The sequence below is a fragment of the Opisthocomus hoazin genome, chromosome 16 (assembly GCF_030867145.1).
Source record: "Opisthocomus hoazin isolate bOpiHoa1 chromosome 16, bOpiHoa1.hap1, whole genome shotgun sequence".
Classification (NCBI taxonomy): domain Eukaryota; kingdom Metazoa; phylum Chordata; class Aves; order Opisthocomiformes; family Opisthocomidae; genus Opisthocomus; species Opisthocomus hoazin.
In genome coordinates, this window is record NC_134429.1 from 16198399 (window position 1) to 16218885 (window position 20487).

The following is a 20487-nucleotide window of genomic DNA, read 5'->3' on the forward strand; positions in this document are numbered from 1 at the left end:
GCTAGTTCGGTAAAGAAATGTGGCACGTGTTGTAAAGCCCTGAGCGCTACAGATGGGCAACAGAAGGATGGAATCAAATACAGAAATGTGATTTGATGATAGTTTACACACAGCTACTTCCCATGCAGGAAAAAGAACTTGAACATCTCTCTTCAAGGGTGAAGAACTACCATAATTTAGCTACAGAATCACAAGCTGTGTCTTGATGGAGTCCCCAGATTGCCTTAAACTGCTCAAAAGATTTCTGTGAGACCGAAGAAGATCAAAGTCGTGGTGTTTTCTGACCTTACAGGTCTCTGAACTCCTACAAGAAAGACAACAGATTCACAAACTTGAGCAGAAACATGAAGGTCTATGTACAGATGAAAAGACGTATGAAGAACAGATGGCTAAAGTAGTATTTTTGGAAGAACAGATCAAAAACTTGAGAGATGAACTAGAGCTGCTCTGGTAAACCTTAACAAAGTCTGTGGTACTTTCTGCTCCTTATCTTTGCTGACTAAGTTTTTAGTTGGTTTTTTTTTTTTTTAAATCCCTGTAGTGCTGCTTCTGGCAAAAATGGACACAGTAGCTTTGCGTCTTCCTTGGTGTGTCAGCAGCTCTCTGTAGAGGTTCTGGTGAATAAGCGTTTCCCTTAGTGACATCCTGATCAGTCAGGTGTAAACCTTTTTTTCCTCCCACTATTCCAGATTCTGTACGGCATAAGTGAGAGCTGTCCTTAGGGAGGAGGCCACTTCTCTTGGAGCGAGGCAATATTTGGACTAGCATGGTCCTCAAGAGCTCCCGTTGTGGGCTCGGGCTCCTCGGGGCTAACTGCTGCCAGCATCCTGCTGTGGATTTTGGTTGTCCTTGCAGGGCAGGGGTCGGGCTTGTAAATAAAGCTCTTACAGGTTCCCTGACTCCCCCTTTTCAGTAGATCAATACAAATTTGGAGTTGGAGCATCCATGCTCAGGCTCTCATTAGTAAGTAAAAGCTTGGATTAAATCCGGTATAGTTACAGTCAGCTAAATTTACCTAGATAACTAGGTAGTGAGGTAAAGTAAAACCGGGATAAGACAGGTAGGTTAGCTTATAAGGACACAGAGTTTAGATTGAGGAAAGTTAGACAGCTCGATCGGGAGACCTGGGCCCGTAATTCCACCCAGCGAGGCGCTGTGCGAGCGCTTCTCTGCCGCTTGTGAGCGCAGAGCAGCTGACGTGGCCCCACGCGAGTGTTTCCTTAGCCAGCAGTTAGCCTGCGCGTGAGTGACTGAGAGCTGACCCTTTGGATGCACGTGGTTTCGTGGGCTGGTGTCCAGGGGAGACTGACCCTTGCCCAGAACTGCTAGACCTGGGATTCATTTCCCTTTGGAGCCTCCCAAGACACTTGAGCGTTGCCTTGAGTGTTTCGCTGGACTTTCCTATCCCAAGTTTTTCCCCTTCAGAGGGTGTTTTCCCTTGGATGTGCATCATTGTCTCTCTCCTTTACTATTTCTACTTCAAGTTCTGAATTGGTAGAAAGCAACAAGAAGAGGGAGGAGTTAGAAAAGCATCTAAAAGAGAGCAACGAAGAAAAACTGTTGTTACTGGAAGAAATTGCCCAGCTAAAACAAGATCTTCTGACTACCCGGGAGTGGCGTGACGGCACGCTTGGAGAGACTTTGAGGACAAACCGAGGCACGGTGCTCGGAGAAAACGGGTTACTCGTGTCGCAGAGCTCTGCAGGCAGTTCGGATGGGAGAGTTAAACAGGTATGGGCAGCTTTGCCATCTGCACCGTGCTCCTTTTCAGCAGTTTGGTGGCAAAACCAAAGTAAAATGGACTGGAAGCCAGTTCTGTGCTGTTAGCGTGTAGGGGGGATGTGAGGCTGACTGATTTCCTTGGGGAAAATAATTGGAAAATACGAGTGTTGTCATTTCCTTCCGTTATGTTTATGGACATAGTGGGAGCTTGGATAAACCGCATGGCCCCCTTGGTGCGCATGAAAGAAAGAAGTTACGCAGTCTTTCAATGTTTTAAACCTTTTTGGAGCTCTTTCTCAACTCCTTTTAGCATCGTGAGGCACGGAGCTGGCTCGCTGTTCCTGCAGCGGTCTTGCTCTTGCTGTAGGCAGAAGATGTTCCACTTCCCTGCTCCTCCTTGCCATTTTCTGCCCTTATGCTCGGTGTCTGAACTCGTCCCACAACTGCTGCTCCGCAGCGGCAGCTCGCAAGCAGCTGGGGTTTGCTGTGCCCCATGCCCCTGTCTCAGTTACTGCTCTCCCATTGGTCTACCAGGTGGCAGGCAACACCCGTAGTTATCACTACGTTTAGCTGTGTTTTAAATGGAATTTGTTTACCTTTCTTACTGTGTGATCTAAAAAAGAAAGGGAAGGGCAGCGAGCCCTGCCAAAAGGGGAAGGATTGAAGAAGGTACCCAGGATGGGGATTCTGAGGAGGAACAGGGATTCCATGGAAGAGTTTGTAAGAGAAGAGAGGACAGGGTGGCCTGCATAGGCAGGAGAGTGGAAGGGAGAGGATCAGAGTTGTGCCGATACCAAGGAACAGCAAATCTGTACAGTTACAGAACACCAAAGTAAGGTACGAGGTACAGAGGGGCTGCTGAAGAGGATCCCAACAGAAGCAGGTGGGGAAAAGCCCCACAAAACCTAAATGATCTCAAGGACAAATGACATGGCCGGACTGCACAGTGCTGGATGAAGACTTGGCAGCTCGGGAATTTATCTGGGGATTTATCTGAGAAGGGAAGCTTGGTCTTCAGTGGATTTCGTCTGGTCCCAAGAACAGAGGGTGAAGACGCAAAGCGGGAATGCAGATCGACAGATGGCCAAAAGTGATGCTGGGAAGAAAGGTTTTCATACGCCAGATGTGGGAAGCTCCCGATTTGTAGCTTTGAGCTGCAGAGATTTTTGGGACTCCACCTCCAGCTGCGTGGAGAGTTCACACGCCTGGATGCAGGGAAAAAGCAACCTGCCTTAAGCAGAGGGGTCTAAAATCTCTGTGAAGCTCCATCAGATGCAGGGATCGAGATCATACGGAGCTCAGTTATCTTCCGAAAGCCACCATAGGCCATTGGTGACCCTTTCATGGTGCCCAGGCTGCGGTCACGTTGTACCAGCGTGTCTGTGCCAGTAGCGCTGCCAGGACTTGCTTTGCTTATCTGCCTCAGTGAGACTCTGGGCCAAGAGTGAAGAGCAGCCTGGGTGGGGTGGCTTTTTTTTGACAGGTAAGTTTTAACAGGGATTTGTTCCCTCCTCCAGGATTTGCATCTTCTCCCTCAACTCCAAGAGCTGTACCAGCTTCTCGGAGGGGATGGACAGGGTAGGGAGCAGGACGTAGTGTGGGGGCAGAGGAAATGCTTGCCTGGCTTTACCCATCTTCCTACTTAAATGCCCTTAAATGCCACTGGCATACCTCTGCCTTTCTTAACGGCCAGTCTTTATCTTTCCTTGCAGTTGATTTCCAGGTAACCTGTGTCGTTTCGCTGTTCCTGCAGAGTCTGTCCGACGAGAGATTCCGGCAGCAGAAGGAAAAGATGCAGCAACTGTGGCAGGACTTGCGTCGCGTTCAGAACTTGTGCAGCTCAGCCGAGAGGGAGCTGAGATACGAAAGGGAGAAGAACGTCGACTTACAAAAGCAAAACCTGTTGCTCCAGCAGGAGTGCACCAAGGTAGGAAGAGAGCAGGGAGAACTGTTTGAGGAGAGCATCGCATCATTTTACAGGCTGTGGGAGGTCTGAGGTGCCGATCAACAGGCTGGGCTTCATTTGCATTTGTCCGTGCAGTACCTGGGGCTCTCAAGCATGCTGTGTCTCAGCTCCACGGAAATTGCACCGCCTCCAAATAAAACGTGCTGCTCCCTGTAGTTCTCTTTTCTTCGCCGCTCAGTAATCCTGTTGCCCCTTTCCCGATCAAGGTATTTCAGGTGATACATATTAAAGTGCAAATTTAATTTTTTTTCTTCTTTTGAAACTCAGGTCAAAGCTGAGCTGAAGCAAGCCCAGGCAAAGCTCTCGGACACAACTGAAACGTGCTGCTCTCTCTCAGCACAGTGGGAAAAAAGCCAGCAGAAGGTCAAAGAACTCGAACAAGAGCTCCTGAAGTGCTCCCAGGCCGAGAAAGTGCAGAGCAGTCTGCAAGAGAAACTTGCACAGGAGAAATCCAAAGCATGCGAAGCACAAGAAAAGGTAACTCGTCAGTGTGACCTATGCTAATGGGAGGTATGTTTTTCAGCAGTTTTGTGCAGCTGTATTCAGAAAGAAGAAGCACTAGCAGCTCATGGGTCGGTTCCCTGAAGTCCGTGTTGCTATTACTTTTTGAGATCACGTGGCTAAATATTTCAGGAAAAACATCTGTTACTAGTGGGAGTATAATGAAGACAATTAGAAGCCAAATCTAGTGGCTCAGACTCCTCTCTCTAAAGCTCAGTATCTCTCAACATAGAGGTAGCAGGGCTGGCAGACACCGGGAGCCTGGATCATGTTCTTGCCGAGGAGATTTGCTGCTGTTTGCTATCTGGTAAATCGCGAAAGCTTGTGTTTTCCACGGCATCGATTCTGCCACATTCCTGCTCTGGGCGCTGGATTCGGTTTTGAAGTGTGTGGGATCAAATTAGGTGTAAAAAGGATTGTTGCTGATTCATGACATAGTATCTGATCCAAAATCTGGTAGCGGTTGGAAATGTTTTACTTTGTATGTCTTTGTGTCAAAGTCCATTAAGAAGTACTTCTGAGTAGGGGCGAGCAAATCTTTCATTCCCACGACTCAGATACTGAGGGATCAAAGGGAGCTCAATCTCTTGCATTCAGATACCATCCTGTAAATTCAAAAAGTTTAATCTGTGTCCAATTTTAATCCAAGATTTCAAAACTCCAGCAAAAGCTAAAAGATTCCCAGCACCAACTCCTGCTGGTAGAGGCCCGTGTTTCAGACAAGAAGCTCCTGGAAGAGGATTTGAAGGAGGCCTGGGATAATCAAGCTCGTGTGCAGCAAGAACTTCACGAGGAACAGCTGAAAAGGTACCCAGAGCTGGGTAAGGCCTGTGCTGCGTGCGGAGGGCAGGTGCTGGGCCAGCAAATGGTGCTGGGCCAGCTGTCTAGGTACATCCTGCAGCTCCATGCCTGGCCTGAAGCAGGCTCACAGTCACTGCACTGCTGGTTTCACCTCCTGTCTCTCCTTTTGACCTGCCAGTGCCCCTGGCAGAGCTCCACAGGATCCCCTCTTTGAGATTTAAAAGATTTTTGGAGACTTCAGCTGCCTCAGAAAGTGCCGGGCCCCTCCTGCCAACCCAGTGATTTGGTCTACCCTCTAGACACTGGCAGTCCCCCTTTCGGTGCAGCTGGGTTTGATGATCCCTCTTAGAATCATCACACAGAACCATGGAATCATGAAGGTTGGAAAAGACCTCTAAGATCATCAAGTCCAACCGCCAACCCAACCCCACCACGCCTGCTAAACCATGTCCTGAAGCGCCACGTCCACACGTTTCTTGAACCCCTCCAGGGATGGGGACTCCACCACTGCCCTGGACAGCCTGGTCCAAGGCCTGACCACTCTCTCAGTAAAGACATTTTTTCCAATATCCAATCTAAACCTCCCCTGACACAGCTTGAGGCCATTGCCTCTCGTCCTATTGCTGTTTACCTGGGAGAAGAGACCAAACCCCCTCACTGCACCCTCCTGTCAGGGAGCTGCAGAGAGCGAGAAGGTCTCCCCTCAGCCTCCTCTTCTCCAGACTGAACAGCCCCAGCTCCCTCAGCCACTCCTCATCAGACCTGTTCTCCAGACCCCTGCCCAGCCTCGCTGCCCTTCTCTGGACACGCTCCAGCCCCTCAATGTCCTTCTTGTACTGAGGAGTACCCTTTGACGTGCCACTGGGACATGGGGACAACCAGGATGATTTCTTTCTACTCCCAGCGTTGCCCGAGGCAGGTGCAGAGCAGTGCATTGTTTTCTAGATTGCAGCCAGCCTTGAATTCATGGTGGCACGTCACGGGCTGGCCTCCACGTCGGTGTCTCACTGTCACACCAACATGCTTTTAGGAAGCTCCTGGAGCAGCAGGTGGAGGAGCTGCGGCAGCAGCTCCAGCACTCGCGGGAGACGGAGGCATCGCTGGCCAAGATGCACGTGGAGCTGCAGGCTAAGACTCTGCACGTCCCAGAAGACGAGAAGAAAACTGACTTAAGCGAGGTGAGCTGCAGCATGGGTGGGTCCTCACCACCCATGGGGGTGCTGTGCTGTTGGCTGACTCCAGAGCAGATCACTGAGCTCTAGGGGAAAAATGGGACCATCCCAGTGTGAAAACTGCACCTGGGAACGGCTGAAACAAGGTCACATCCAACCAGGTGCTGAACTCTTGATTTAAAGAGGAACTGATTTAAAGAGGAGCTGGAGAAAAAGCACCATCCCGTCTCGTGTAGGCTTCCTGGGAATGCAGCTCTGAGGGCAGACGAGGATGGCTTGGTGGCTTCTTCCCCTTTCCTTGCAGAGCGTGGAGGTTTTTGCAAGAAAATCTTGGCAGTGGGAGGACACATTTCCTCGCCGTGCCCTGTGGAAGCCCCCCTAGCAGCACAGAAGTCCCCGCTCTCCCTTCTGTAAGGGGAGGAGGCAGTGGCCTTGGGAGGCAGAATGGGTGGGTGTTATCTGTGGTGGGAACCAGTAGGATTTATGAAGAGAAGCTTTGGAGACCAGACTGACAAGAGGCAGAGGGACCCCTACAGCTGAGGACACAGGCACACAAATAAAAAGTAGATGTTTTCCAGCACCTCCAGTGTCAGAAGGAGAACCAGAAGCTTTCAGAGCAACTTTCACTGCTGAAGGATGAAAACAAAGCCCTTTACGAGGAAGGAGTCCGTCTCCTGAACCAGAAGGATCTGTGTGTCAGGTACCGGCTGAAGCGGCAGGGGATGTGTCGGCACAGAAAAACCCACCCAGGACCCGCCGTTCGGGTGCCTGGCCATGACACTGGATTCGACTGCCCTGTAGCCTTTCTTGTCTCTCCTGTTCGAGGCATTTAGCACCAGGAGGTCTGCCTTAGCCCGACGCCCCGCGTGCAGTTGTGTTAGGCGTCACGCGTCTGCCGTCGTGTTCTCCTTGGCAGCTGAAGACAGCGCAGAAAGCGAAGGGGTGCCCAGGGAGGGCTGCGGGCACTGCTGCTCACGGTCTGGCACCGGCGGAGACGCCCTGTGGAGCTGCTCGTTTCTCCCCAGAGCGCTTTTGGTCTAATTTGAAGCACAGTAGCCTTTTTGTCATGAGTTTTGAGCAAACGTGGGCAAATATCTGTTATGTGGTAGAGATTTTTCTTTTTTTTTCTTTTTTTGACGTTATTTTCCCTTCTGTCCCAGCTGGATAAAAATAAACAAGAACACTGCCTAAATGGGACACTTTAGAGGGGATGAGCAATGATCACAAGTCTCAGTAGAGACAGATATTTAACCCCAGTGTCGCAGCTCTAAGAAGTGCCCACTGAAGTAGCTCTTTCTGCAGCCTGTTTGCCTGACCCTTGCCGTGTAGGATTCTTCTTTTTCAGCCTTTTTCCCTCATACACGAGTAATTTCCCTTATCCACCCACCTCCCCACCCAGATAAAGAGCTTGCCCTTTCCCCGTTACTTCCAATTTTAGTGAATCTATAACTCTGTTTGGTATAAAGAGCTGAGAGTGGTGAGCACAAGGATTTGTAAAGCTGGGAGTCAGTTTTGGGAATGCTTTTGGTCCTTCAGTCAGTTTCCATTTGGGTGACACTTCACGATATAAACTTTTGCAACAACAACAAAAAAACCCCGAACTGATCGGTGAAAGACGTAGTCCAGAAAGTCAGCGTGCTCATTCTGCCTTTAGCTGTGCAGCCAAAAGGAGCTGCATAGATGGTTGAGGCTCCCACTCTAGGCTTTGGAGAGCCTGAAGAAATACAGGACATGTCCTGCCTTGATCGTGACCCAGAACACAAAGGCATTTCACAGCCTGACGCTTTGTCTCTGCCTCCTCAGGAAATATAACGAAATGCAGCTCCGCCACAAAGACAAGATCCGCAGAGCCAAGGAGTCCTTTATCCACGAGGTGAAACAAAGGGGCAGCAGAATTAAGCAGCTTGAAAATGAGCTCAGCGAGTCAAAGCTCCAGGTAGAAAAGGTGAGAGAACTCATCGAGGGCGGCTCCTGCGAGGGAAGGCAGGGGAGCAGGCTGTAGGGTCTCTGCGGGAGCATCCCTGCTTCCAAAAAGAGATGCAGCGTAGGAAATCAAAGAGGTGAGGTTCAGGAACAGCTGGTTTGCAGGCAACGGGATAGCACGGTTAACCGGCCTGAGGGTCGGAGCACGGCGAGCAATGCCCCATGTGCTGCTCCTGCTCTGTGGGCAGGACTGATGCAGCCCTGGGAAGCGGCTGGCAGTGCCAAGGGCCACTAGCCCATCCTCGTAGGAACTAGAAGCCAAAAGGAAATTCCTGGCTCAAGTTTGCCCTTGGGGGGAATCCATGTCCTCATATCCCATTCAGAAACTACCTAAGCTCCGTCGTCTTCCGCCTCAGAGATGTTACTGATGGGAAGTGACTCAGAAGACACTTTTTGGGGCATGTTACATCAAATAGTGTATCGCTTCTAGGAGCGAACTTGTTTGGTGGTGACCCCTTTGGCAGAGCACCTCAAGGTTTACAGAGGGCAGAGAAGAGAAAAGTGTAACCACTGGTGTTTGTTTCCTTCTGCAACAATGCTCAGGGGAAGGTGCTGATTGCACACATCACTGCCAAGAACGAGAAATTACTCCAGGAAAGAAGACGGCTCCTCCAGAAGGTATCTGACCAAGAGGAGACGCCTTGGCGCAACCGGTCTACGGCTGCCACCCTGCAGAGCAGGTAAACAGTGATGTCTGTGCCTCTTCCCAGCACTTCTCCGGTTTTACGGGCTACTCCTCATAAGAAATCCAGAGGAAAGCCTGAAGTGCACCCCAGTTACTAGTGCTGTGGCTTTTAATTGCTGTGGGGTGTAATTAGCCCCTTTCCCCATCAAAACCCACAGCATACAGGTGGAGGTTGTGGAGATCAAAGGGCCTGAAGTTGAAAAAGAAAATGTCCCATTGGAAACGTAGCATGGTCAGAAGGAAAATAACTTGTGCCTTGTATGTGCGACATGCTCAGAGTGAAGATCCTGGACGAGGAGAATGTGCGGCTGCACGAGAGCAGACTCCATCTCTCCGACCACGTGCCCACCTCGCAGCAAGTGCTGAGGAACATCCATGCTCCCACCATGGAGGTGAGTCTCTGAGAGGACTTGGTTTCCGCAGACAGGTTGCAGGAGCTGAGGTCTCCCACGAGTCAATCAGAGAATCACAGAATACGTCAAGTTTGAAGGAACGCGTAAGGATTATCGAGTTCAACTCCTAAAACTAAACCAAATGAGGAAGAGCGTCGTCCAGATGCTTCTTGAACTCTTGAGTGAGGGTTGGTGTTCGTAGCTGTAGCTGAGGGTGCTGGAGAAAAGCCAAATCGATCCTCCGGTCGGGATGGAAAGGAGCACCAAACACATAGGAAATTGCAGCAGCTTTGTCGGTGAGAAGGGACTCTGTGGGGAGTTGAAAGCTCAATACTCTTGGCTGCACCATCCCCATCTGTGAGCCGAGATCCTTTTTGCAAGTACAGAAATGTCTCTTTGGCTTTTGTGCAGATCTAGAGTTGTTACAAGACCTTAGTTTTAAAATTAACTCTAAAATGGGGAGAAATAACCCAGAGTGGAGTGGTTGGGAATGCTACTCCTGTAAGGCAAAAAACCTTAGGCCAAGCTGACCCGTAATCTTGACGATGTTGAAGGGAAGGAAGATGTGCCTTCCCTAAAAACTCAGGCTTGGACCGACTAAGTTAGGGAAGAACTTTGCGGGGAGAAATGGAGGAAAATCCAGGAAAGTGAAAGAATGTGTTTCAACAACTCTTCAGGTAAAAGAGGTGGATTTGGAAGTTTATTGGTACATTTTGAAATTGGGAGGGAGCCCAGTTTGGCTGGAAATGAGCTGTGAAGGATGAAAGTGCTGTTTGGGGCCTGGCAGCAAGAGCTGTCTGTGTGTTCTCCTGGGTTTTCTTTCTTTCTGTTTGTTTCACCTGGGCTAGTTAGAGGTTTTTTTTTCAGTTTGAATTCAGACCCAAAGGACAGATCTAGGACTAGTACCTCTGTGGGGCTGGAGTCCTGGGGAGACCTGGCAGTGGAGCTGGGGGCACTTTGCAGACCAAGACTGTATGTTGAAATTTGGGGTCTGACACGCACTTTCCCCTCTGAAAGTCTCCGTTCCTCCTTCCAGGACTCGAAGAGTGTTAACTTCTCCGAACACCAGCCACAGAGTACGGTGTTGCCATCTCCCCGTACCAGGTACCTTGGGGTAAAAGGAGGAGGCGGGGAATGCCTCTGTGCGTGTGGTGAGGGAGAGGTTGAGCTTTACGGCTGCTCCACCCTGTGCTTTCACCTCCAAGGGTCTTTTTAAAATTTTTTTTTCCTTTGGTCAAATTGAAGGGAGAATGGTATTAAAAAGACTCTGAAACTAATGGGATGGAGAATTAAAATTTTCCAAATGTATCAGGGAACACTGAATCTCAGGGATTTAAAAATGAGCTTGGCGCACAGTGGTTTTGGAGGAGTGTCTTTACACAAGAGGTTACAAGGCTTAGAGGACCACTGCTGGCCAGAGCTGTGTGACCCACATCCCAGGCTATGGGGCAGGAGGGGAGCTTGAGCTGTTCCTCCACCGGTATAGCCAGGAGAACCATGATGTGTGCCAGAATGGGCAAGGGGAAGGCAAAGAGACTCTATAGCTCTGCTGTCTGCTTGCTGGAGACCCAGCACAGTGGTCTTGGTTACAGCCTTTGGATGCCATAGATGGTGACGGAGACTCTGAGTAGGTTCTGGGGTAGATGAGGGCCATCAGCTGCTTGGCTGGAGGAGGAGTAGCGGAGACTCAGTCCAAGCGAAAGGCATTGACCATCGCCCTGCACTGCCTCGCAGAGACGTTGGGAGGAGTGTTGGGACTGTGGCAGGTGATGGAGGGTCAGATGAAGTTTGCAGAATGACTTAAGAGAGGAAATTTGTTTTCAGATTCCCGTCAAGAGAACCGCCAGACTCTCTCAGCACCCTGAAGGCCACGTCAGACATGAAGCCTGAAGGAGAAGCTGAAAGCCAAGACTCACCCTTTTCCTTATCCCCCTCTCAACCTTCTGAGATTGGGTACTTAAATGTTGCTTTGCCTGGAGACACCACAGCCTCCCAGCTGCAGGAGGAGAGTCAGAGTGTCAGCTCTGAGAACTTCTAAACCGGGAGAAATGTTTGTAAAATATTAGCTGGACTGCAAGGTTTTGGGTTCCTGTTGCCATGGGATGAGAAGGACTGCAGGGGAAGAATTGCCAAATGGACTGACCTGGTGATTTCTGTGATATATTTCACCTAAATTATTCAACAGCTTTTTTTCAACTTACCCAACGGCAAGTGTGTGTGTGTATGTGTGTGTGATCCCAGAGCCACGTGGAGGCTGGAATTTGTAGACAAACTCAGTCAAATGGAAGAGGGGTGGGGTGAAGCATATCTTCCCCGGAGCCCTAATTACTTGTCCAGTCAACAAATGCAAGCTTCGTAAAGCAGCAAAAAGCTTAGTAAAGCAACAAGCTGCCAAAAGTTGAAAAAGGCCAAGTGCAAGGGGCGGGTGCAATCGCACGCATAAATCCAGGCTGGGGATGAAGGGGTGGAGAGCAGCCCTGCCGAGAAGGACTTGGAGGTGCTGGGGGATGAAAAGCTGGACACGAGCCGGCGATGTGCGCTCGCAGCCCAGAAGGCAACCGCATCCCGGGCTGCATCCCCAGCAGCGTGGGCAGCAGGGCAAGGGAGGTGACTGTGTCCCTCTGCCCCGCTGTGGTGAGACCCCCCGGGAGTCCTGCGTCCAGGGACGCACCGAGCCCGGGGACGCCCCAAAAGGCACACCGATTGCCCTGGGGCGTAGTGAAAGGCACACCAGGGGAGATGGGGTGCAGCAGAAAGCACACTGCGGGGCCTGCAGAGGCACCCAAAGGCACGCCAAGGAGCTGGGGGAGCCGAAAATGCACTCCGAGGGGCCTTGGGGTGCTCAGAACGGCATCGTTCGGGGTGCTTGGCCAGGGGAATGGCACACCCGTTGCCCAGGAGAGCACTGCAATTCACACAACAGGGGCCTGGGGCACCCTGAAAGGCAGAGCCATGGCCTGAGGCAGCATCCAAAGCCAGAGAGGCACGTGCAGGGGAAGCCCAGAGGGCTGAACGAGGGTCTCGGAGCACCCCAAACGGCACGCTGAGGGGGACCGGGCAGACCAGCAAGCAAAAGCGAGGCACAGGGGCATCCCACAGTGGACAGCGGGGGCTTGGGGTGCCCTCCAAGGGACACCCAGGGCTGCAGAGAGGGGTGCCCCGAGGGGTCCACGGTGCCCCAGAACACACAGCCAGAGCCCAGGAAGCCCAAAATGGCACACGGGGTGTCCAGCCACCGCCTCTCATGCTTGCAGGGAGCCTTGGCGGCCAGAGCCTGCCCTGCCGAGCCCATGTGTCTCCCAGGCAGGTAGGCGAGTGCCTCAGAGGGGCTGGGAGAGGAGAGGAGGACGGTGGGTGCCCCGAGCGTGCAGGGAGCTGGGAGCCTTGGAGAGGTGGCCTTGGGCAAGCCCGTGGCCCTGGACACCGTGCGTCAGGGGCCGTTTCCTTTGGGCACATGGCCTGGGTGTGTGCAGAAAGGTGCTGAGCACACGGGCACGTCTGCCCCGCCGGCCTCAGCCCCCAGTTCCCAGCACCTTATGATGTCACTGAGCCGTTCATGATGTCAGCACACGCGTTCGCTAGACCTGGGGCGCTGGCGCAGACCCTGCACACACAGTACCTGGCGGTGCTGCTGGTGCTGTGCTGGTGCCGTGCTGGTGCCAGTGGTGCTGTGCCGGTGGTGCTGTGCTGGTGCTGGTGCTGCTGTACTGGTTCTTCTGGTGCTGTGCCAGTGGTGTTGTGCTGGTGCTGCCGTTGCTGCTGGTGGTGGGCTCAGCCCGGAGGCAGTTGCCCGTGCCCTGCTGCTCCTCAGGGCTCGGCTCCTCTGCTGGCAGCCGGCACCCGGCAGCGCCCACCCAATCCTGCCTGCCACCGCTCGTCGGTGAGAGGCAAGGCAGTGCGGTGCCCATTCCTGCTGGGCCATGAAGAGCATCTGGCGGTTCCTGTGCAGGAGGAGGGCACAGAAGCAGCATGTGTCCTTCAGAAGCATCGCTGACAAGGAGATCTTGCAGGAGGTCTGGAACAAGCCACACTGCATGTCCACCACCGGGGGCTTGGCCCCAGCGCCGCTGCCGGTGAAGAAGCAGGCGGCTGTTGGTGACAACAACTGCCGGGAGAAGGATGAGAGGTAACGGGCGCAGGCAGGCGGGAACTCTTTGGGAAACTCCTGGGCTGTTCTCCTGCCCTGGGGCTTCGCTTCGTGCCTGGGCGTGTTGGTTCCCAAGGGAGGGAAAGATGGAAAGGGCGTGTAATAAGGGGCCGTTTTTCTTGCGAAAAGCAGTGAGTCCAAGAGGTTGTGCTGTCTGTCTTTCCAGGCCCAGACCCAGTGTGTGCCCTGCGGTCCCCAGGGAACAGGAAAACGAGGGAGGAGCTGCTCCAGGCCATGCAAAATGGGTGTCAGCACCCAGCACTCGCCGCAGGGCAGCAGCTGCTGGAGCTAGGCGGCGTGCACGCGCTCTGGGGAGAGCAGGTAGGACTTTCCAGCGCGGAGGAGGTGATGGGGAAAAGGGCTGTCACCTGCCCTTTTGGTGGGCTGCCAGGGAGACAGGGTGTTTGGAAACGGCGTGGAGGGGTTGCTTGTGATCCGGGAACAAATGCTCTGCCAGGTGTTGTCCCTGGGAAGCAGAATTCTCGAGACACTGCTTCCTTTTTGGCTCCTTTCTCGTCACTTCGAGTGATGTCCCTGGCACATGGCGCAGGCGTGTGTGCTTGAGGAAACGAACTCCCAAGCAGGAGAAGAGATGCATTTTGCATCCGCGTTGTGACAGGTCTCTCGCTAGGATTTCTTGGGTTTGGGACGTGTGTTTGTGCTAAGATTGTCTCGGGAAGCACGATGATTCGGGAAGCGCTCTAGGCACCAAGGAGCTGTATTAGCTCACTGTGGTTCCAAAAATGTGTGGTTTTAATGTAGATGAGCCTGCCGTATATTGGGAGTCTGCCGGCCGTGAGTCGCCAGCTGATGAAGAAGCCATCGAGGAGGGCAAAAGCTCTGAGGGGGAGGTATGTAAACCCCAAGGCTTTACATTGGAGACATCCTTTTAGGCTTCTATCACACCCTAATGCAGAAGAAGACTTTTCCATGAGTAATGCCAAAGGCAGGGTTCTTGGAAACTCTTTTCTCATCCGACGTCAAGTTGGTGACAGTCCTCTACTGGGTCTGTGACATGCTGCCGCTGTCTCCTGTTTTGAGCTGATTTCCTAAGTTCTGTCCATTTTTATTCTTTCCCTTTGAGCAGACAGGAAACATCACAGCCCAAATACCGACCCCAGGGTTGGATTCGTCCCTTTGCCACCACAGCCTTGGAAGTCCTGGGACACCAGAAAGTGCCGATGTGTAAGAGATTCTGAGAGCATGTGACCTCTGGCTCACTGTGCACGCGTACATCTTGGCGGTGCTGGAAACCAACAAGAGCTTGTATCAGCAGCTGAACAAAGCCAAAAGAAAAGCTGGCAGGCTGGAGCAGGAAGTGGAGCAACTGAAAGAAACTCTCCAGGAGAAGACACTGGCTTTAGATAGAGCAGAAAGAGAATTACATCAGGCCCGGAGGCAGGCAAAGGAGCAGCATGCTCTACCCCCGAAGAACGCTCAAGAGAGAAAAGATGCCATCAAGCAGGCAGAAGGGCTGCAGGAACAACTGTCCCAGCTCCAGAGTGAAAACATTTTCCTGTGTCAGCAGCTGGGAGAGGTGTGGAACAAGACCACCCAAGAACATAAGGTGAGCGATGCCTTTACATGCGAGGCGGACAAAGTAGAAAAAGAGGTGAGATGATCACTGAGCAGGAATGACTGAAAGCAGAGCAGTTCCCAAGGCTGTCTGGTGCTCCGGAAAGTCAGCAGGTGTAAGCTACGTGCGTGGGAGTCCACCACTCGAGCTGGTTCTGGTTTCGTTGGAATTGCGGAAGGTGCCGGCAAGCCTTGAGACGTGCTTATAGACACATACGTAGATACAGTCTCCACATCTTCCCAGCAGAATGTGCTGGAAACAGAAATCTTCCTTCAGAGATGGCATTTCTGTAGTTGCCTTCACTTGCCAAGGATGGCTAGAGACCGTCAGCTATGCAGATGCCGCCTTCTTCCAGGGGATGAGGCTGCTCTGCTTTGCGATGCACTTAGAGAACCGATTTCGGTATATTATCTAGTAACTGCAAGTCAAAAGACAGATTTTGGCTTCTTACCTTTTTCTCTGTCCTCCCGTGACATTGTTTCCCTAGAGAACAGTGGGAGGGCTGCAAGAAGAGCTCACTGATGCTTCAAGAAAGCAGTGGACAGCAGAAACATCACTGAAAGCTGCCACACTCCAACGTGATTACCTGAAGGAGGAAAACTCCCACTTGCAAGAGGACTTGGACAAGGCTAAGGCCAAGGTATGCAAAGTCTGTAAACCTGTGAGTATGGAGGAAGCTGTTCCGTTGCTTCAAAGAGTGCCAGACAAGAAAATAGTTTGGGAACAAATACAGGAGAGGCTTCTCTGAGGACGTTATGAGCTTCCGCATCACTAACAACAGTTGGCCAGACTCGAGGGTGCTTTTAGCTCCTTTCTCCTCGCTGCCTCCTCCCCTCTCACCTTGAAAAAGTCAGCTGGCTCTTCAGGGAGCTCGTTGCGAGGCTGTGGGAAGGCAGTGAGCTTGGGACAGCACCTGGGTGGGGAAGAACGAGGCGGCCGTGCTCTTTGGAGACTGGCTTCTCTTCCGACACCGTGCAGAGGTTGTGGCCATGTGATTGAGTTTAGCGGAGATTTGAGACCCCTCTGCCTAAGACATGGATCTGTTGGAGGGGGTCCAAAGGAGGGCTACAAAAATGATAGAGGGCTGGAGCACCGCTTCTACGAGGACAGGCTGAGCGAGTTGGGCTTGTTCAGGCTGGAGACGAGAAGGTTGCAGGGAGACCTGACTGCAGCATTTCAATACTTAAAAGGAGTCTATAGGAAAGATGGGGACAAACTTTTTAGTAGAGACAACAGTGATAGGATGAGGGGTAATGGTTTAAAACTAAAACAGGGTAGGTTTAGGCTAGATATAAGGAAGAAATTCTTTACAATGAGGGTTGTGAAACACTGGAATGGGTTGCCAAGAGAGGTAGTGGAGTCCCCATACCAGGAAACCTTCAAGACCAGAATGGAAAGGGCTCTGAGAACCTGATGTACTTAGCGGTGTCCCTGCTCGCTGCAGGGGGTTTGGACTAGATGACATCTAGGGGTCCCTCCCGACCCAATACTCTCTATGATTCTATGATTCTAAGAAAGATTGTTTCTTCCCTGCATAGAGATGTGTGAACTCTCCACGAAGTTGGAGTTGGAGCGAAATGCAGATGGAGATCTGCTACCTCATGGACCTCCATGTCGGCAGGGACAGTCTGCCTCACCAAGATCTGCTGCATGGCTGCAGGCACAGCGTCGACACAGGGCGTCACCACGGGGACATTGTGATGTCACTGGTGAGGTTGGCCCTGCGACATGCGCGTCTCACAAAGGGCCTGGCCCCACCACCGCTATAAAAGCGGGGCAGGGGGCACTGAGCCCTGAGTCCTGGTGGGACAGGGTGGCCGTCCATACCACTCAGCCCAGCATCTCCCAGTACTGGCGCAGCACCACCCGCAGCAGGAGCCAGCGCCGCCGCCGCCCGGGCCGCTACCAGAGCCCCCCTCGCCGCCAGAAGAGGAGAAGCCGGCGCCGGGCTGTGTCGCGCCGCCACCAGTATAAAAAGAGCTGCCAGTGGCAGGGGACAAGCAGACGATGATGCTGAGCCCACCTCAGCAATAGGTGTCTGTGGAGCCAGCGTCCCACACGGCCACCACCACCTCCATGCCGCCGCACCACCACGGTCCTTGCTCCTTCAATAAAGCTGCAAAGACCTAACAACGGGTCTGTGTGTCCCTGACGTCCCTGTGCGCTGGCTGCATGTCCCCTCTTGTGTCGCATGGGTGGGTGTCCTGTCTGTGTCTGCCGGAGGGCGTGTGTCCCATGGGTGTGCATGTCCTGGCTCCCTGTCCATGCCCATTTCCTAGTCCCAGCCCACCTCCACGTCCCCAGACGATCTTTATGTCCAGTCCGTCTCCACAACCCCAGTCTATGTCCACGTCCGTGCCCACCTCCAAGTCCTAGCCCATCTCCACATCCCAGACCATCACTGTGTCAAGCCCATGTCCAAGTCCCAGCCCACCTCCACGTCGCCAAACCATCTGTCCCAGCCCATCTCCACATCCTCGTGTACCAGCTCATCTCCACGTTCCCAGACCATCTCCATGTCCCAGACCATCTCCACATCCATGCCTATCTCCACATCCGCAGATCGTCTCTAGGTCCACAGACCATCTCCTCCAAGTCCCCAGCCCATCTCCACATCCCCAGACCATTTCCATCTGCCAGACCACCTCCAGGCCTCCCGCTTCTGCCGCGCTCCCTCAGGAAGCAGTGGGTGGCCCTGTGGCATGCCCAGGGATTTGGGGACATGATGGCACCTATGCATGGCCCAGAGGAGGCGGGTAGGTGCCACTGGCCAGCAATGCCCCGACCAGTCGGGACAAGGAGCCTGACCCTTCCCGTGGTCCTGGGGCAGCCGCCCGCCGCAGAGCCCCAGGAGGGAGCGGCTGCAGCTTTTCTTCACTCTTGCTCGCTTTTATTGACTTTTAAGGGAGGGCTTTGGAGGAGCCAGGTTGGACTCAGGAGCTCCCTGCTCCTCCTGATGAGCTTCAACAAGGGCAAATGCAGGGTCCAGGCACCAGTACAGGCTTGGGGCTGACCTGCTGGAGAGCAGCTCTGTGGAGAGGGACCTGGGTGTCCTGCTGGACAACAGGTTGACCATGAGCCAGCAGTGTGCCCTGGCTGCCAAGAAAGCTAATGGGATCCTGGGATGCATTAGGAGGAGTGTGGCCAGTAGGTCGAGGGAGGTTCTCCTTCCCCTCTACACTGCCCCAGTGAGGCCCCATCTCGAGTACTGTGTTCAGTTCTGGGCTCCCCAGTTCAAGAGAGATGAGGAGCTACTGGAGAGAGCCCAGCGCAGGGCTACGAGGATGGTGAGGGGACTGGAGCATCTCTCCTGCGAGGAGAGGCTGAGGGAGCTGGGCTTGTTCAGCCTGAAGAAGAGAAGGCTGCCAGGGGACCTCAGAAATCTTTATAAACATCTCAAGGGTGGGTTTCAGGAGGATGGGGCCAAACTCTTTTCAGTGGTGCCCAGCGACAGGACAAGGGGCAATGGGCGCAAACTGAAGCAGAGGAAGTTCCGTCTGAACATGAGGAAGAACTTCTTCACTCTGAGGGTGACGGAGCCCTGGCCCAGGCTGCCCAGGGAGGCTGTGGAGTCTCCTTCTCTGGACATATTCAAGAGCACCCTGGACAAGGTCCTGTGCAGCCTGGTCTAGGTGAACCTTCTTCGGCAGGGGGGTTGGACTAGATGACCCACAGAGGTCCCATCGAACCCCGAACATTCTGTGATTCTCTAATTCTCTGATTTATTGCCAGGTAGCTGTGCCGTGGAGCAACAAGAGGGAGGGACAAATGTCAAACTGCCCAGACCCCATGCTCGGCTTCTTCGTGGTCTCTGCTCCCCTCCGCAATTCTCCACGCCACCCACCCAAGCGGCGCAGGAGGGTGGGAATGGAGCCTGCAGTCGGTCCCTCACGCCTTGTCTCTGCTGCTCCATCCACCTCGGCCTCTGTCCCTGCTCCAGGGTTGGGTCCACCCTGGGAGACAGTCCTCCACCAGCTGCCCCAGCGATGGTCCTTCCCACAGGGTGCTGACCCTCAGCAACAGGCTCCTCCAGCCTGGGGGGTACCCCACGGTCTCCAAAGCCCTGCCAGCAAACGGCTCTGGCATGGGCTCCTCTCTCCACGCTGCCACAGCTCCTGCCAGGACCCTGATCCTGCACGCACTCTCCACGGCCTTACAGCCTCCTTTGGTCCCCCCTGCTCCAGCGTGGGCTCCTCCACGGGCTGCAGGTGGAGATCTGCTCTCCCGTGGACCTCCATGGCGGCAGGGACAGTCTGCCTCACCACGGTCTGCTGCATGGCTGCAGGCACAGCGTCGACACAGGGCATCACCACGGGGACATTGTGATGTCACTGGTGAGGTTGGCCCTGCGACATGCGCGTCTCACAAAGGGCCTGGCCCCACCACCGCTATAAAAGCGGGGCAGGGGGCACTGAACCCTGAGTCCTGGTGGGACAGGGTGGCCGTCCACACCACTCAGCCCAGCATGGCCCAGTACCGGTGCAGCACCACCCGCAGCAGGAGCCAGCGCCGCCGACGCCCGGGCCGCTACCAGAGCCCCCCTTGCCGCCAGCAGAAGGGAAGCCGCTGTCAGGCTGAGTCGCGCCGCCGGCGGTATAAAAGGGTCCGCCAACAGCGGGGGACAAGAAGACAACGATGCTGAGCCCACCGCAGCAATAGGCGTCTGCGGAGCCAGCGTCCCACACGGCCACCACCACCTCCATGCCGCCGCACCACCACGGCCCTGACTCCTTCAATAAAGCTGCAAAGACCTAACAAGGTGTCTGTGTGTCCCTGACATCCCTGTGCGCTGGCTGCATGTCCCCTCTTGTGTCGCATGGGTGGGTGTCTTGTCTGTGTCTGCCGGGGGGCGTGTGTCCCATGGGTGTGCATGTCCTGGCTCCCTGTCCATGCCCATTTCCTAGTCCCAGCCCACCTCCACGTCCCCAGACGATCTTTATGTCCAGTCCGTCTCCACAACCCCAGTCTATGTCCACGTCCGTGCCCACCTCCAAGTCCTAGCCCATCTCCACATCCCAGACCATCACTGTGTCAAGCCCATGTCCAAGTCCCAGCCCACCTCCACGTCGCCAAACCATCTGTCCCAGCCCATCTCCACATCCTCGTGTAGCAGCTCATCTCCACGTTCCCAGACCATCTCCATGTCCCAGACCATCTCCACATCCATGCCCATCTCCACATCCGCAGATCGTCTCTAGGTCCACAGACCATCTCCTCCAAGTCCCCAGCCCATCTCCACATCCCCAGACCATTTCCACCTCCCAGACCACCTCCAGGCCTCCCGCTTCTGCCGCGCTCCCTCAGGAAGCAGTGGGTGGCCCTGTGGCATGCCCAGGGATTTGGGGACATGATGGCACCTATGCATGGCCCAGAGGAGGCGGGTAGGTGCCACTGGCCAGCGATGCCCCGACCAGTCGGGACAAGGAGCCTGGCCCTTCCCGTGGTCCTGGGGCAGCCGCCCGCCACAGAGCCCCAGGAGGGAGCGGCTGCAGCTTTTCTTCACTCTTGCTCGCTTTTATTGACTTTTAAGGGAGGGCTTTGG

General features: G+C 53.8%; 1 protein-coding gene across 1 annotated transcript in view; it reads left to right on the forward strand.

Annotated features, from left to right (window-relative positions):
• Window positions 1-11427, forward strand: part of LOC142363353 (uncharacterized) — a 30702-nt gene extending 19275 nt beyond the window's left edge. The window contains exons 12-21 of the mRNA XM_075437285.1: window positions 3476-3649; window positions 3956-4165; window positions 4839-4996; window positions 6021-6168; window positions 6741-6862; window positions 7966-8107; window positions 8689-8825; window positions 9108-9222; window positions 10259-10326; window positions 11047-11427. Coding sequence (XP_075293400.1) covers window positions 3476-3649; window positions 3956-4165; window positions 4839-4996; window positions 6021-6168; window positions 6741-6862; window positions 7966-8107; window positions 8689-8825; window positions 9108-9222; window positions 10259-10326; window positions 11047-11260 — 1488 coding nt within the window. The 3' untranslated portion in view covers window positions 11261-11427. The remainder of the gene's footprint in view (window positions 1-3475; window positions 3650-3955; window positions 4166-4838; window positions 4997-6020; window positions 6169-6740; window positions 6863-7965; window positions 8108-8688; window positions 8826-9107; window positions 9223-10258; window positions 10327-11046) is intronic.
• Window positions 11428-20487: the final 9060 nt, after the last annotated feature.